The sequence below is a fragment of the Triturus cristatus genome, chromosome 5_2 (assembly GCF_964204655.1).
Source record: "Triturus cristatus chromosome 5_2, aTriCri1.1, whole genome shotgun sequence".
Taxonomy (NCBI): Eukaryota; Metazoa; Chordata; class Amphibia; order Caudata; family Salamandridae; genus Triturus; species Triturus cristatus.
In genome coordinates, this window is record NC_140588.1 from 514,815,440 (window position 1) to 514,829,594 (window position 14,155).

Here is a 14,155-nt window from a genome sequence, read left to right on the forward strand (position 1 = left end):
AGGTGCAAATTGCAACCTGATAATTTACACAAAGTGTGCAAACTAGCAGGAGGCAATTTGATCCTGAGCACAATGATCACCTCATGGAAAGGGAATACCATGCTATTAGCATGTGCTCTTCCCCACTCCAAAGTATGCAAAGAGCACATGTGCAATATTCGCACTTGCAAATTGTGCTTGTTTTTATCTGTCTTGAGTCACGAGAGCACACACCTACCACAATCCTGTTTTGAGTGTAAACTTTTCTTTGAGTCCAATAAGGGGTTTCCAGGCCCACTGTAATCTGGGTTTTACTGCCAAGACAAACATCACCTCTTGTTGCTGTGTGGGTACAGCAGCATTATGCTCTACCACTGAGCGTATGGGTGTACATAATTTCCATCTTACCTCTCCTCTAAAACCATAGGTGGAAATGCTTGAAAGATCCTCAAATGTTTGTAGTTTACTTGTTGTGAATCTTTCACACACTATATCCATATCTTCTTTCTGAAAAAAAGGGAAGATAGGCATTAGTATTTCAACAAATGAAGATCAATGAAGTCAACATTATAGTCTCGTGTAAAACTAAATTCAAAGAAATGCCAAATGACATCAGACAAGCTTTTAATGTTACAACTCTGAAGGAAAACTTTCACCTGTGTGATGCCAGGCAGGTTAGCTTATCCAAACTCTCCCACTTTTCATCAAACTCCTATTTCTAACTACTGCCCTTTGAAAAAAACATGCAAATTAAATTACAGAAAGAGCAAGGTTCTGGTCAGAATCGCACTTGTTGATAAAAATAGTCATGTAGCAATTGTCAGTTAGTAACAGTTTTTATAGAACTAAAATGAAGAGATAGTGCTCAAATTTTGATTTTTAGGATAATCTAGGAGGGGAGGTTGGCAAAGAAAAACACAAATAAAACTAGGAGTAGGAAACTCTAATCTTAAAACGAAGTCTGCAATCTGACGGATTCAGCCATACATGATCTTTGACAATACCAATCCGAATTGTGCATGGATGGCAGGTGTATGTAGCTTGAATGTTTGTGGAATATCAAATGTGGACTTTAGCTGATGACCGCCACATTCAAACCTTATTCCAACAGCAATAGGGATGCAGAGGTATTAAAAATGCCATTGAGAGAAATATAGATTTATCAAACATATTCATGGCCAATTGCGCACAATGAAGAAGAGAGTCAGCACCTATGTCCAACTACATAGAGCTATTTACATGGGAGGAAAGGTGAAATATAACCCTAATAAAGAAGTTAAATATACAGAATACTTAGTTAAATAATTGCCCAAACTATTTCACCAAAGACACTGTTTAGTTAACTGTCTTACCCGAATTCCACTGCCGTTATCTTGGATCTGAATTAATTTTAATCCTCCTTCTTTTACGGTTACTTGAATGCTTGTTGATTTTGCATCTAAACTGCAATAAAAAAAAGAGAAAAAAAGATTTCTAGTTCCTTCAATTACCAATTTTTCTAGATTGTATTATTTGATTGCCAAACACTCCAGATTTTTTCTAAAATATTAAGCAAATACGAACCCAACAAGCAGCAGTCCCAGAAGGAATATGCTACTTACCAGTATGCATCTGTCCTTGGCATGTAGAGCTGCAGAGCCACACACTTAGGATAAGATCGCCATCTGGTGTTGGGCTCGGATGATTGCAGGTTGTTGTTGTCTTCGGAAGAAGCCTTTGGTCACGAGATAGGTGACTCCTCCTCTGGACAACAGTGCGCATGGGCATCCACTCCATCCTCAGATTGTTTTTCGCCATGATGGGAAATGATGGAGTGTATAAGAAATAAAAGAGAAAGGATGTCCATGTGTAGTGTCTAATTAAGACAATGCTGGAACAGATACAGGTCCCGGGGAGGCGGGTGGGCGTGTGTGGCTCTGCAGCTCTACATGCCAAGAACAGATGCATACTGGTAAGGAGCATATTCCGTTCGAGGCATATGAGCTGCAGATCACACACTTAGGATAGACTATATAGCAGTGTCTCCCCTAGCGGTGGTCCCCTGTATCCGTTGCAGCAGTTTGGAATAGAGTTTTTAGGAGAGCTTGGCCTACTGAAGCTTGTTGTTTGAATTGCACATCAACACAGTAATGTTTAGTGAAGGTGTGTGTGGTAGACCATGTGGCTGCTTTGCAAATATCTAAGGGAATGTTCCCTAAGAATGCCATGGAAGCCCCTATTTTACGCGTGGAGTGCGCTCTAGGGGGAACTGTAAGAGTGCGTTTAGCTTTTTGGTAACATATTTGGATACATTTAACTATCCACCTGGCTATACCTGATTTGGAAATGGGGTTGCCTTTATGCGGTGGAGCGAAAGCAACAAACAGCTGTTTTGTTTTGCGAAAAGGTTTGGTTCTGTCGATGTAATAAAGCAAGGCTCTTTTAACATCTAAGGTATGAAGGACCCTCTCAGCTACTGAGTCTGTATTCGGGAAGAAGACGGGTAGCTCGACTGATTGGTTAAGATGGAAAGGGGAAATGACTTTAGGGAGGAATTTCGGGTTTGTCCTAAGAACCACTTTGTTACGATGTAGTTGTAAGAATGGTTCTTCAAGAGTTAAGGCTTGTATCTCACTTACTCTCCGTAGGGATGTGATTGCGATAAGGAAAGCCACTTTCCATGTTAGGAACTGCAGTTCGCATTTATGCATAGGTTCAAATGGAAGACCCATGAGCCTTGTGAGAACAATATTGAGATTCCACACTGGGGAAGGTGGTAATCTTGGAGGAATAATCCTTTTAAGACCCTCCATAAATGCTTTGATGGCTGGCACCTTAAAGAGGGACAGGTGTTGTCTATTTTGGAAGTAGGCTGCTAAGGCCGCTAGGTGTAGACGTATGGAGGAATACGCTAAATTGCATCTTTGCAAGTGTAGTAAATAGCAAATAATGTTTTGGAGGGAAGCATCTAGGGAACGTATGTCATTGTTAGTGCAGTAAATGGTGAATCTTTTCCATTTTGCTGCATAACACGCCCTAGTAGTAGGTCTTCTAGCTTCTTTTATGATATTCATACAGTCTGGTGGGAGGTTGAGGTAACCGAACTCTAAGACTTCAGGAGCCAGATTGCCAAGTTCAGTGTCTGAGGATCTGGGTGTCTGATTTCTCCATGGTTCTGGGTTAATAGAGCCGGGGAGAGGCGCAATTTTTGATGTGGAACTAGCGATAGTTCCAGAAGTGTGGTGAACCAGGGTTGACGTGCCCAAGTAGGAGCTACAAGGATGAGCGTTAGCGACTGTTGTTTCAGCTTGCGTACCACAAATGGAATGAGTGGGAGAGGCGGAAAAGCGTACGCAAATCTGCCTGACCAGTTCATCCATATTGCATTGCCCTTCAACTGTGGGTGTGGAAACCTGGCGGCGAAGGTTGGGCATTTTGTGTTTTCGTGAGTGGCGAACAGATCTATGTCTGGTTGGCCCCATTTTTGGAAGAATGGGAATAGGACTTTGGGGTGTAATTCCCATTCGTGGATTTGCTGTGTCTGGCGACTTAGGAGATCAGCAACCTGGTTGTGAACGCCTGGAAGGTGTTGCGCTAGCAGGTAGATGTTTTGGGGGATTGCCCATCTCCAGATTTGCTGTGTAAGTCGGGACAGTTGGAGAGAATGTGTCCCCCCCTGTTTCTGTATGTAATACATTGTCGTCATATTGTCTGTGCGGATGAGGACAGTTTTGTTCTTTACATGTACTTGAAAGGATTTTAGTGCTAGGAATACCGCTAGAAGTTCGAGGTGATTGATATGGAGCAGTTTGTGTTGAGTGGTCCATCTGCCCCGAGTGGTGTATTGAAGGAGGTGGGCTCCCCACTCCGTGAGAGATGCGTCGGTGGTCAGCACTACTTGTGGAAGAGGCTCTAAGAACGGCCGCCCTTTGGACAGGTTGATGGTGTTCCACCATTTTAGTGAACAAAGTGAGCGACTGTCCACCAACACCAGATCGGTAAGTTGTCCGTGAGCCTGGTTCCACTGTTGTGCTAGACCTTCTTGCAAGGGCCGCATTTGAAGTCGTGCGTGTGGTACGATGGAGATGCATGACGCTATCATGCCTAACAGTTGCATAAACACTCTTGCTGGAAGAGAGCGTTGCGTTTGAAATTTTGAGATGAGATTTTGTATGTTGGCTATCCTGGCTGTGCTGGGATAAGCTATGGCCTTGGATGTATTTATGGTGGCTCCCAGATACTGATGTATGTGGGAGGGTTGCAGTTGAGATTTGGGATAGTTGATGGTAAATCCCAAGTCGTGTAGGGTTTGAATAGTGCGGTGAGGGTGGAGAACGCATTTGTCGAGAGTATTGGCTTTTATGAGCCAATCGTCGAGATTGGGGAAGACATGGATTTGTGGTCTCCTGAGATGCGCTGCCACAACTGCTAAGCATTTGGTGAATACCCTGGGTGCGGTTGTCACTCCGAATGGTAGAACTGTGAACTGATAGTGTTGCCCGTCTACCACAAATCGTAGATATTTCCTGTGAGCGGGATGCATAGGGATGTGAAAGTATGCGTCCTTGAGGGCCAATGGGGCAAGGAAGTCGCCCTGTTGAAGTAGTGGGAGGACTTGTTGGAGAGTGATCATATGGAAGTGATCTGATTGTATGTATTGGTTTAGTAGCCTGAGGTCCAGTATGGGTCTTAAGGTCCCGTCCTTTTTGGGAATGAGGAAATATAGAGAATATACTCCTGTACCCTGATGTTGGAGTGGAACTGGTTCTATTGCGTGTTTTTGAAGCAAAGACCGAATTTCCTGTTTGAGGAGCGTGAGATGGTGTGGTGACATTGGACGATGTTTGGGTGGTATGTTTGGGGGGGTGTTTGTGAGTTTGAGGCAGTAGCCAAACTGGATAATTTGTCTTACCCACTGGTCTGTTTGTGATGGAATCCCAGACAGGTAGGAACTGTTGGAGTCTTCCCCCGACCGGAGTGGAAATGTCTGGGGGAGTGGAGGCAAGTCACTGTTTAGTGGCTGGAGAGGTGCGGGTGTTGGTGTTGCCCCGTCCTCGGCCTTTGGTATTGTTTCCCCTATATCCTCCTCTAAAATATCCTCTGTTAGGGGATGTTTGACCGGAGGTTTTGAAAGTGGAAGTGGTGTCTGTTACCACATTTTTGGAGGCTCCCCTGTAAAAGAAGCGTCGAAAGGAGCCTCGGGGTTGTGTAGACTGTAATGCTTCCATTGATTTGGCAGTCTCATTATCTTTCTTCATCTTTTCTAGTGCAGTGTCGACTGCGGGTCCAAATAGTTGCTCCTGATTAAAGGGTTGAGCAAGAATGGTTGATTGTACTTCCGGCTTAAAGCCGGAAATACGTAGCCATGCGTGGCGTCTAAGTAACACGCTCGTGTTGAATGCCCTAGAGGCGGTGTCCACTGCGTCTAGTGCACATTTGATTGAGGCATTTGATATTAGCTTTCCCTCTTGAATGAGGTCATTGGCCTGGGATTTGTACTGATCAGGCAGGTGTTGCAAAAGATCCTCTAGCTGGTCATAATGAGCCCTATCATATCGAGCCAATAGGGCTTGCGTGTTGGTGATACGCCAGTGGCTAGCAGCTTGCGCGGCAACCCTTTTTCCCCGAGGCCTCTAAGAGCTTAGACTCTTTGTCTGGGGGCGGTGTGTCTCCTGTTGTTTGGGAGTTAGCCCGCTTCCTTGCATTTGACACGACTAAAGAGTCTAGAGGGAGCTGCGCTTTGATGTAAGTGGGATCCTGTGGGGTTAAGAACCCTAGCTCTAACAGGGTCCTTAAAAATCTCAGTGGCGTGCTTTATCACTCCCTTAATCATAGGCAAGATTTGAACAGATTTTTGCGACTGCTCAAATGTGTCCTCTTCGGGTGTAGCTGTGTGCATGGTAACGCCATGGAACAGTGCCGCCCTGTTTATGAGTTGTCCAAACCCTAAATGGTCATCAGGAGGGGAGGGTTTGGAAGGGTATGTAGTGGGATCAGGAAGGTCAGGTAAAGGGAAAGCCCAGTCGTCTAAGGGCGCCGTGTCCGGGAGTGTAAAAGGATCATGAGGATCAGTAGGATCATCTGGGTCACCCCCTCCCCCTAAATCATCATCATCATCATCCTGTGGAGGTGGTGTATGTGAAGGAGATGGTAGAGGGGAAGGAGGTGGGGCGGGGGGGTGGGATGGGAGGTAATATAGGAGAGGAAGGACGAATAGGTGAGGTGGCAAAGTCCTTCTTCTTTACGGGAGCTGGAGGAGGTGTTGTGTCCAGCTTCCTTTTCTTGTATGGCACAGCTGTGACATGTCCGGTTTTTGGATTGATGTAAATCCTTTTTTGCGTGGGATCCGGACGAAAAAGTTCCTCATTGTCCGAAAGTGGCTTTGGCGCCGACTTTTTCGGCTCCGATCTGTGTTTTGGGAGATCGGTAGAGTCTTTGTGGACTTTTTTCGGCACCGAGGATGAGTTTGGTGCCGAAGAACTTTTCGGTGCCGGCGGAGATTTAGGCGCCGAGGAACCTTTCGGTGCCGTTGGAGACTTCGGTGCCGAAGAACGTTTTGGTGCCGATGGAGATTTCAGCCTCGGAGCCTGCTTCGGTGCCGACAGGGAAGTCTTCGGTGCCGAGGGTATTGTGGGCACAGTAATATGAGGTGTGCTCGAGCCCGAGCCACCTGCAGGCTTATATTTCTTCGGAGCCGGGCCCGAGGGCGGGGCCTCTGAAGATGATTTTTGGTCACGACTGGGGCCAGCTGGCAGAGTCTTGACCAATGTCTTTTTTGGTGGGGTTGGGGTAGGGGCACTGGTACTCACACGCTGCCCCGGAGTGATGAGGTCATCAGAATCGTCGGCCTCGGATACGATTTGGAGGTCTTCGAAGTCGTCGTCAGGGACATCCTGGGCAAAGATGTCGTCTGGTTCTGGAGCCGGCTTGGCCATGATATGGCGTCGAGCTCTTCGGTCCCGGATGGTTTTCTTCGAACGGAATGCGGCGCAGGCTGGACAGCTGGATTCGTTGTGGTCCGGCGAGAGGCACAGGTTACAGACCTCGTGGTGGTCACTGTGGGGGAACTTTGCTCCACATTGGGGGCATTTTTTAAATGGTGTCCTTTCCATGAGCCGCGTCCAGAACCGGTCCAAGTGTATTTCGACGTCGAGTTGTAAAATTTTTGAAGGTTGTTCGATTGTGAGAAGTTTTCTGCTGGAGCGGAAAAAAGTTCATCCGAACCCAATGACGGAAAAAAACAATCTGAGGATGGAGTGGATGCCCATGCGCACTGTTGTCCAGAGGAGGAGTCACCTATCTCGTGACCAAAGGCTTCTTCCGAAGACAACAACAACCTGCAATCATCCGAGCCCAACACCAGATGGCGATCTTATCCTAAGTGTGTGATCTGCAGCTCATATGCCTCGAACAATGTGTTATGAATTCCATGATTACTTACCGGTATTCCTGTGACTCCAACTGGGTCTTCCTCCTCCCACTCCTTACTTGGGAACATGCCCAAACCATCGACCGGAGGAAGATAGCACTTCCTATTAGCTAGGTTTGTGCTATACATATATCACTTCACAAACATACAATATGCACAATAGAGCAGTAGCCACTGGGCCAGTACAGAATCAAACTTTGAATACATCAAATGGACAGCAAAGCTAGGGCTGCTTAGAAGGTTTAGCTAGGCCACGGAGCAACACCTCCCTGACACAGTGAAGGGCTGCTTGTTGTTACAAAGGCCTTTAGGACATCCGTTGGCACTCAACTCTGATGAAGTGGCTGAACAAATGAAATATGAAGAGTAGGAACATAGAGACTTGGAGATGGAAGGGAATCCCAAATATGGTCACACATGCTTATTATCTTTCAATCGCTAATCTCATCCAGCAGAAGACCAAAGAGTGTAAGACTTACAAATGTTAATTTCAATAAGATACTTTTGTCCTACAATCCAATCCCTCATCCTTAGTTGTCAATATCCAGTGACAGAGGATTCAAAGGTCATGGCGGCTGTCCTATCTTTATCACACTTCACAAAGAAACCAGGTTTGAAGCACTATATTTTCCAAACATTTAAAAACATCCACACCCTCCTCAAGTGCCAGTGATTGAGCTTTACAACCTTCTGTACCAAGAGTGTTGGGTTATAGAAGGAGTAGGTGCCCACTCTCCGAGTGGTGATATTTCATATAGCACAGAGTTACGCCACTTCATTTACAAATGCAAGTAACAAACATTGATTTAAGAATGTCCCCTCCGTTGCATCCCTACTCATGAAACAACATTCTTCCATCTTGTCATATTGTTTGGTCACTTTTAGGTAATCTCAAGTAAAAACCTCATGCTCATTCCAGGGATGGCATTTACAGTGGTTTGATCAGCATAGAATGCATGGACTGTTTTGAATTTGCAGATTACCAATTTATATACAAAAGCCACTGACTGAAGTAGTAAGCTACATTATCAATCGCTTCACACTTGGTCTTATAAGCAAATCACTAAAAAGACAGATGATTTTGAGGGAAAAAAATACTTGGAGAGAGGGTAATTCCCATATTATCAACAAAGCTAAAGCCAAGCCAGACTCAATAGCCACATATATTTTAATAAAAGAAAAGCCTAAAAGGAAATCTAAGAGACGAGTTTTAGTCACAAAATATTCTGGACAAAAAAAGGAGATAAAAAAAGATCATAGTAAAGCATTAGACACTGATTGAAGCAGACTCGAAGAAAAAAATGTTTTTTAAGGGTATGCTTATTTTGGATTCACAAGATGCAAAAACATCAAGGAAATCATTACTTCCAAAAACAAACAAGCATTTACAATGCAATGGTCTCGGCATTGGTAAAGTTAGAGCTATTGGCATTGCTTACGGCATTCTTTTAGTTTATGTTTTTGTTTTCAAAACATTTAAATAAACGGCATTGTTAACCCCTTCGGTGCCCGCCCCTTTCCCCGCCCTGTGCCTGCCGTTGCATTAGCGGGCGGGGTTTGTGACGAGCTGGACTCGTCATGGGCACAGCGCCACCGCGGCCCATGACGAGTCCAGCTCGTCACGGGCACCGAAGAGGTTAAAAACAAAAACAAACAAAAATAATGTCATGAGCAATACCAATAGCTCTAACTTTAACAATGCCGAGACCGTTGCAAACGTTAGCTGACGAAGCAGATCGGAGAAAGCATAGGGCAACATGTTATGTGCCCCGAAGCATTAAGAGAGACAGAGACCTGTCAGAGGCGGTGAATTGGATATTTAACAAGTGTATGAGACATGGACACAGAACGTATGGCAAATACGTGATATTATTAGGTAATTGTATTTCTTTTGATCCTTTAGCCGCAGAGTAAACCACTATCTCGTTACTGTTCTAAATATATTTGGCTACGCAGGTTTTATAGACACCACTGCTTGTAAATATTGCTGGTGAAAGTAAGACCCCCCCCAATTTAAAGCCAGAAATGTATTTTACATAAATGTTAGTTTTCTTTTATGACGATCGCAAATGTCCCGGTTGTAGTTTTCAAAATATGATGGTGGACTAATTTGCATACACAATTCACCAAGACGTCAAAGGCAAATACCACGGTGATGTCAATTTCCTTATAAAATTCCTGAGGGCCTATTTTATTAAGAAATAAATTAAATGAATAGACACCAAGAATTGTGTTAATGATCGCACGGTTCTTTTTCCAGATTCACAGTAGAAACATGCTTTGCACGTGCAGCTCGTTAGGCAACAGAAGAGATGGACCGGGACCACTGGTGATCTCCAATGGTCAGTCAGCTTTTTTTGTTTTAGGTAATATGTAGTATCATTTTCAATTCTGGGAGTAATAGTTTTGCGGTTATTATTATATGAATTTGTTTAAAAGGCTTACACGAGAAAGGGAAGGGAGGCGGGGGGGGGGCACGGCAGCTTGTTGCGCAGACGTACTCAAGAGTTGTCAATCGAATCCACCTTCTAGAACATTCAAGAGATGATGAAAAAGATATGATTATTCAAATTACCGGATCGGATTTTTAATTATGAAGCTATTAAAACAATCGCAAAGTGAAGATGTTCAAATGGAGAGCTTGGTTCCAGACTCTAGGCGCTGGATGCATCGGTTTGCAGTTCATTCCTTTTCTACACACAAAATACTCGTGGTGGCAGGGAAACCCCGCGGATCCTTCATGCGGGAAACTGGACCACAGAAACACCGGGCTGGAAGCCACGAGCAGGGGGGCGTGAAGCCAGACCGTACCGAAGGGTGTGGCAGGAGCCCGCATTAGGTAACCCGAAAAATAACCTATCTACCTGCGTGACCAAATGGAGTAAGCGCCAACATCTTTTAAAGAAAGACGGTATTTCTGCAACAAAAATAAAACTACTCGATAGTGGGTGGGCAACATAATCAATCGAAAACATGCTTTTAACATGTTTACAAAAGAAATTTAGGTTAACGTATTTTACCCAAACACGGACTTATATTGTATGTATACAAATAGCGTTAACGAGTTGTTCTTGTGACGCAGGAAATGAACATTATACGCGCGCTTCCTTCCTATTAGACGAGCGCACAACTATGCACTTCAAACATGAACCAATCACTGTTAGAATTCAGTTGGGTTTTTTGTGTGTGCAGATAAACATGATTAAAAACAGAACTGATCTTTAGCACTGACTGCATTCATATTACCCGGAATGTCGCATGGCCAGTCCACCTTCAGCCCAGTGGATGAACCCCTTTCCCAAGTCCTGTGACCCACCACGTCACAAGCGACCTCTCTGGCTGCCATACAAACAAGCCGAGGGCACCGGAAGACACCACCGCCTTTCTCCGAGGCAGAGCAGAAATGCCTTGGAGAAAGGCAGCGTCGTTTTCGGATTCGGGGGCGTGTTTTGCTGTTGTCTCCTCCTTGAGACTTCTTGCAAAAAACACGCCCCCCGATCCGAAAAGGACGGGGCCTGTTTGGAATGACTGACCTCTTCTCCAATGGCTGGCCAGCATTCAAGAGGCCAGCCAATGGAGAACAGGGGAGAAGAGGGGCGGGTTCAAGCCCCTCTTCTCCAAGTCATTAAATCTCGGAGCGAGACTGCGCAAGCGCAGCCTTCGCAGCCGAGACCTAAAAACGCCATCTGATGCTTACTATGATGGGACACCAGACACGTATCTCAGAGGCAGACTGGGAGAAGAAGGTGTGCTCCCACGTGAGAGAGACATCAAGTAAAGCTCAATTCAAATTAATCCACTTTGATGTACTGCACACAATGTACCTGGACTCTGCTAAGCTTCACAAGATATAGCCTTAAACTGCCCACATTGCAGAGCCGCTAATGCAACCTTATCCCACATAACTCGGACCCGTAGAAAAGTGGTACAGTAGTGGAAGTAGGTTATGCAGAGTAAATCTATGGGAGGTCACAGCTTTTCCCCATGAATGTATACCTGAAAGACATTTCGGCCCCTTGGCATACTTCCTCCTTAAAAAAAGAGGCCAAGCGTGGCTGTAAGAAATTTAAAAGTACTTGGTGCCTGGACTATTCCAATTCCTCCGAATTGGAGCTTAAAAAGCCCCAAAACGTTTGTTAGTTACAGCCAGGGCTGACTAATATGCAAATAAAAGCTTAACAGCAGAGAATTCCTCTAAAGAAATGCTTACTGTTGTTCGATTTTTGTCAACTCCAAAATATACATCATCGGCTGTAGAGAATTCACAGGGTCGAGCACATAAAATAAAATTGTCAACATCTGTAACTCACTAGCACCTCTTACCCAGAACCTGCAGTCAGACACAAATGTCCCACTTAATCATCTTCCACAGTGAGCCCCCAGCTGGCGCCTAGAACCTCGGTCAGGTCGATGTTGCATGAGTCTCAACCGCACCTCTGCAAGAGTAGCAGCGGCGAAAGAGGTGACATCAGACCAGGCAGCTGCTTCTCATCGACTGCATCGACCGCAGCCTCGCAGTTTTGTGCTCAGCGGCGGACAGCTAGAGAGGAGAATGCAGCTGCCCTGGCACCTGCAGGGTGCCCAAGTAGGGTGGGCCTCTAGTGCCAGCAAGGCACCAGCCCACCCCCCTTCCTCTAATTATGGGGACCCCTCGGGGAGCCCCGTTAGTCCTTCGGGCGGTTGTGGGCCTGAACAACCGGGGGCTTGCCTTGCTACGCTCAGCCCTGAAAGGGGCGTGAGTAATAAGGGACCGTGATCCGGGAAGAGGATCACCAAAGGGGCAGCACAGATGGGGTTCGCCCCAGTGCTGCTTGGCTCATCAGGCAGGCAGGCGGCCCAGATGGTTGCCTGCCCTTGGATCGCCCGTAAGATAACCCACCATATTACATAACTGTGTATGTAATAAACCTGCAGCAGTTTCTTACCCAAACAAAATTTGTGTGGTGTGTTTTATTTATGCGTAGAACATGCATGCTATTGTGGGGGGTTTCCTCCTGCTGGAGCTACGCTTGCCGCTCGACCTTTTTTTGACTGCCGCACTTTGGGTCGGCTCCCGGCTTTGGCCTCTGCTCCGGTTGAGTGCAGGTCTCCGGTCAGCATCGGGGGAGCTGCGGGTGGCATGCCAGAGTTAGAGTGGTGTTCGGAGCGGCAAGCAGAGTAGAGCGAAATTAACGGGGTGCTCACTGAGATCAGCCCCTCAATGGGGTCGTAGGTCCCGACGGAGCAAGCAGGGCAGCAGCGAAGTGGAAACACGGAGCGAGGACGGCAAGTACCAGCGGAACTTGCGGCCCCCGGGACCCCTGGGGAGGAAGTAGCCGTGAGTGTTGTGATGCGCCATGAGAAGCCTGCCTATTTGTTTAAGTCCTCAAGAGTCTCCAGTTGGAGAACAGCACTCCAGCGCTCCTTTCATCCCTCCTTTCACCCCCAGGCAACGAGGCCAGTCGGTTTTAACAGCTACTGAAGAAATTAAGGGGGAGAAGCACTTAGCAGCACTCAAGCAGCAACCAGCAGCAACTAGTAGTAACCAGCTATCAGAGGCAGGAGCAGGGACAAGGAAAGCGAGCGTGGTCACCGCTAGGGGTGGCTGCAAAGTGCGTGCCCAGTGAGTCTGCATAAGCGGCCCAGCTAGACTGGGTGCGACTTGCAGCTCACCAGTGAGCCCTGCTCTCTTCCACCTGCCTCCTAGCCTGCTTGTGCAGCTTAATTTGGACAGTCAAGTTCGCAGGCCAAAAGCAGGTGCCTTAGACCTCCAGTAATTTATCGGGATACAGTGAAGCATACAATCGGAAAAGCAGAAGGGTCCGGCGGCCCCATCAAGGAAAAAAGCAGAGGGCGGCTCATGGGACACCTACTGAAGACTTCAACCAGATACTCGATCGGTCACAAAACTTACCGGCAAGTACTACAGTCAACACCCTCCACCCTCTTATACTGGAAGCTAGAACTGAAGGCTAGAAGACAACTGGCATGCAACCAAAAATAAAGTCCAAATTTGCCTTCCTGTAAGATGCAGGCTGTGCCGTTTTCTCTAGTAACATGAGAATCAAGGGCTTACCCGTTCCTTTGAGCCCCGTTGTGACCATCTGTAAAGGGACTGCGGACGCTAACATTCAGCTTGGCAAATCGGCAACCAGTCCGCCAACCACAAGTAATCTTGTGGAGTCTGATACGCTCCTCGGGGAATTTTCTAGTACCACGGTGGGCAGTCTTGGGTGACCTGATAGCTGCCCAGGCTTGGGAAGGGTGCCAAAAAACTGGGATCACATTAAACCCCCAACAGACAACAATCACTCAAACAGTCATTTCTCATGTCAGCTCGGACCGGATGTCTGAGCTTATTAACTCATCAACAAAGATTGGTACACAGGGCCAACGTAGTGTAACGCAAGAAGGAGGTATTGTCCACCATAGCCCTTCCAGTCCGGACAAGGAGACAAGGGAGGCGGCTGAGGGAGAAAAGTGTCAGTCACCTTTCAAAAAAGGAAGCGTGGTAATTTCAGCCAACACACCCCATGAATTGAAAGAGCATCCACCACAACATGGGGATGGAGCAAGTGTGCCCGCCCGTGCGCACCTCAGGGGCAGGGTTGGATTCTGTCAAACCCCTATGTTGAGGATGCTTGCGACCCGGAAAGAGACCTCTCCTATATTCAATCAAAAGAGTGGGAAAATATGCTTTCATCATACGGGGAAGATGCTCCCAACCATCCTGTGACCTCACAGATTCCAAATGGGGGGGGGGAAGGAGGAATTTGAACAGGAATCGAC

The 14,155-nt window shown here is 46.5% G+C and overlaps 1 protein-coding gene across 3 annotated transcripts in view; it reads right to left on the reverse strand.

The window, feature by feature from the left end:
• MLH1 (mutL homolog 1) overlaps positions 1 to 14,155 on the reverse strand; it is a 388,689-nt gene that overhangs the window by 338,061 nt on the left and 36,473 nt on the right. For all 3 annotated transcript variants that reach the window (XM_085607539.1, XM_085607537.1, XM_085607538.1), the window contains exons 2-3: positions 1,332 to 1,422; positions 388 to 486 (exon numbers count right to left, since the gene is read on the reverse strand). In XM_085607539.1, coding sequence (XP_085463665.1) covers positions 388 to 486; positions 1,332 to 1,422 — 190 coding nt within the window. The remainder of the gene's footprint in view (positions 1 to 387; positions 487 to 1,331; positions 1,423 to 14,155) is intronic.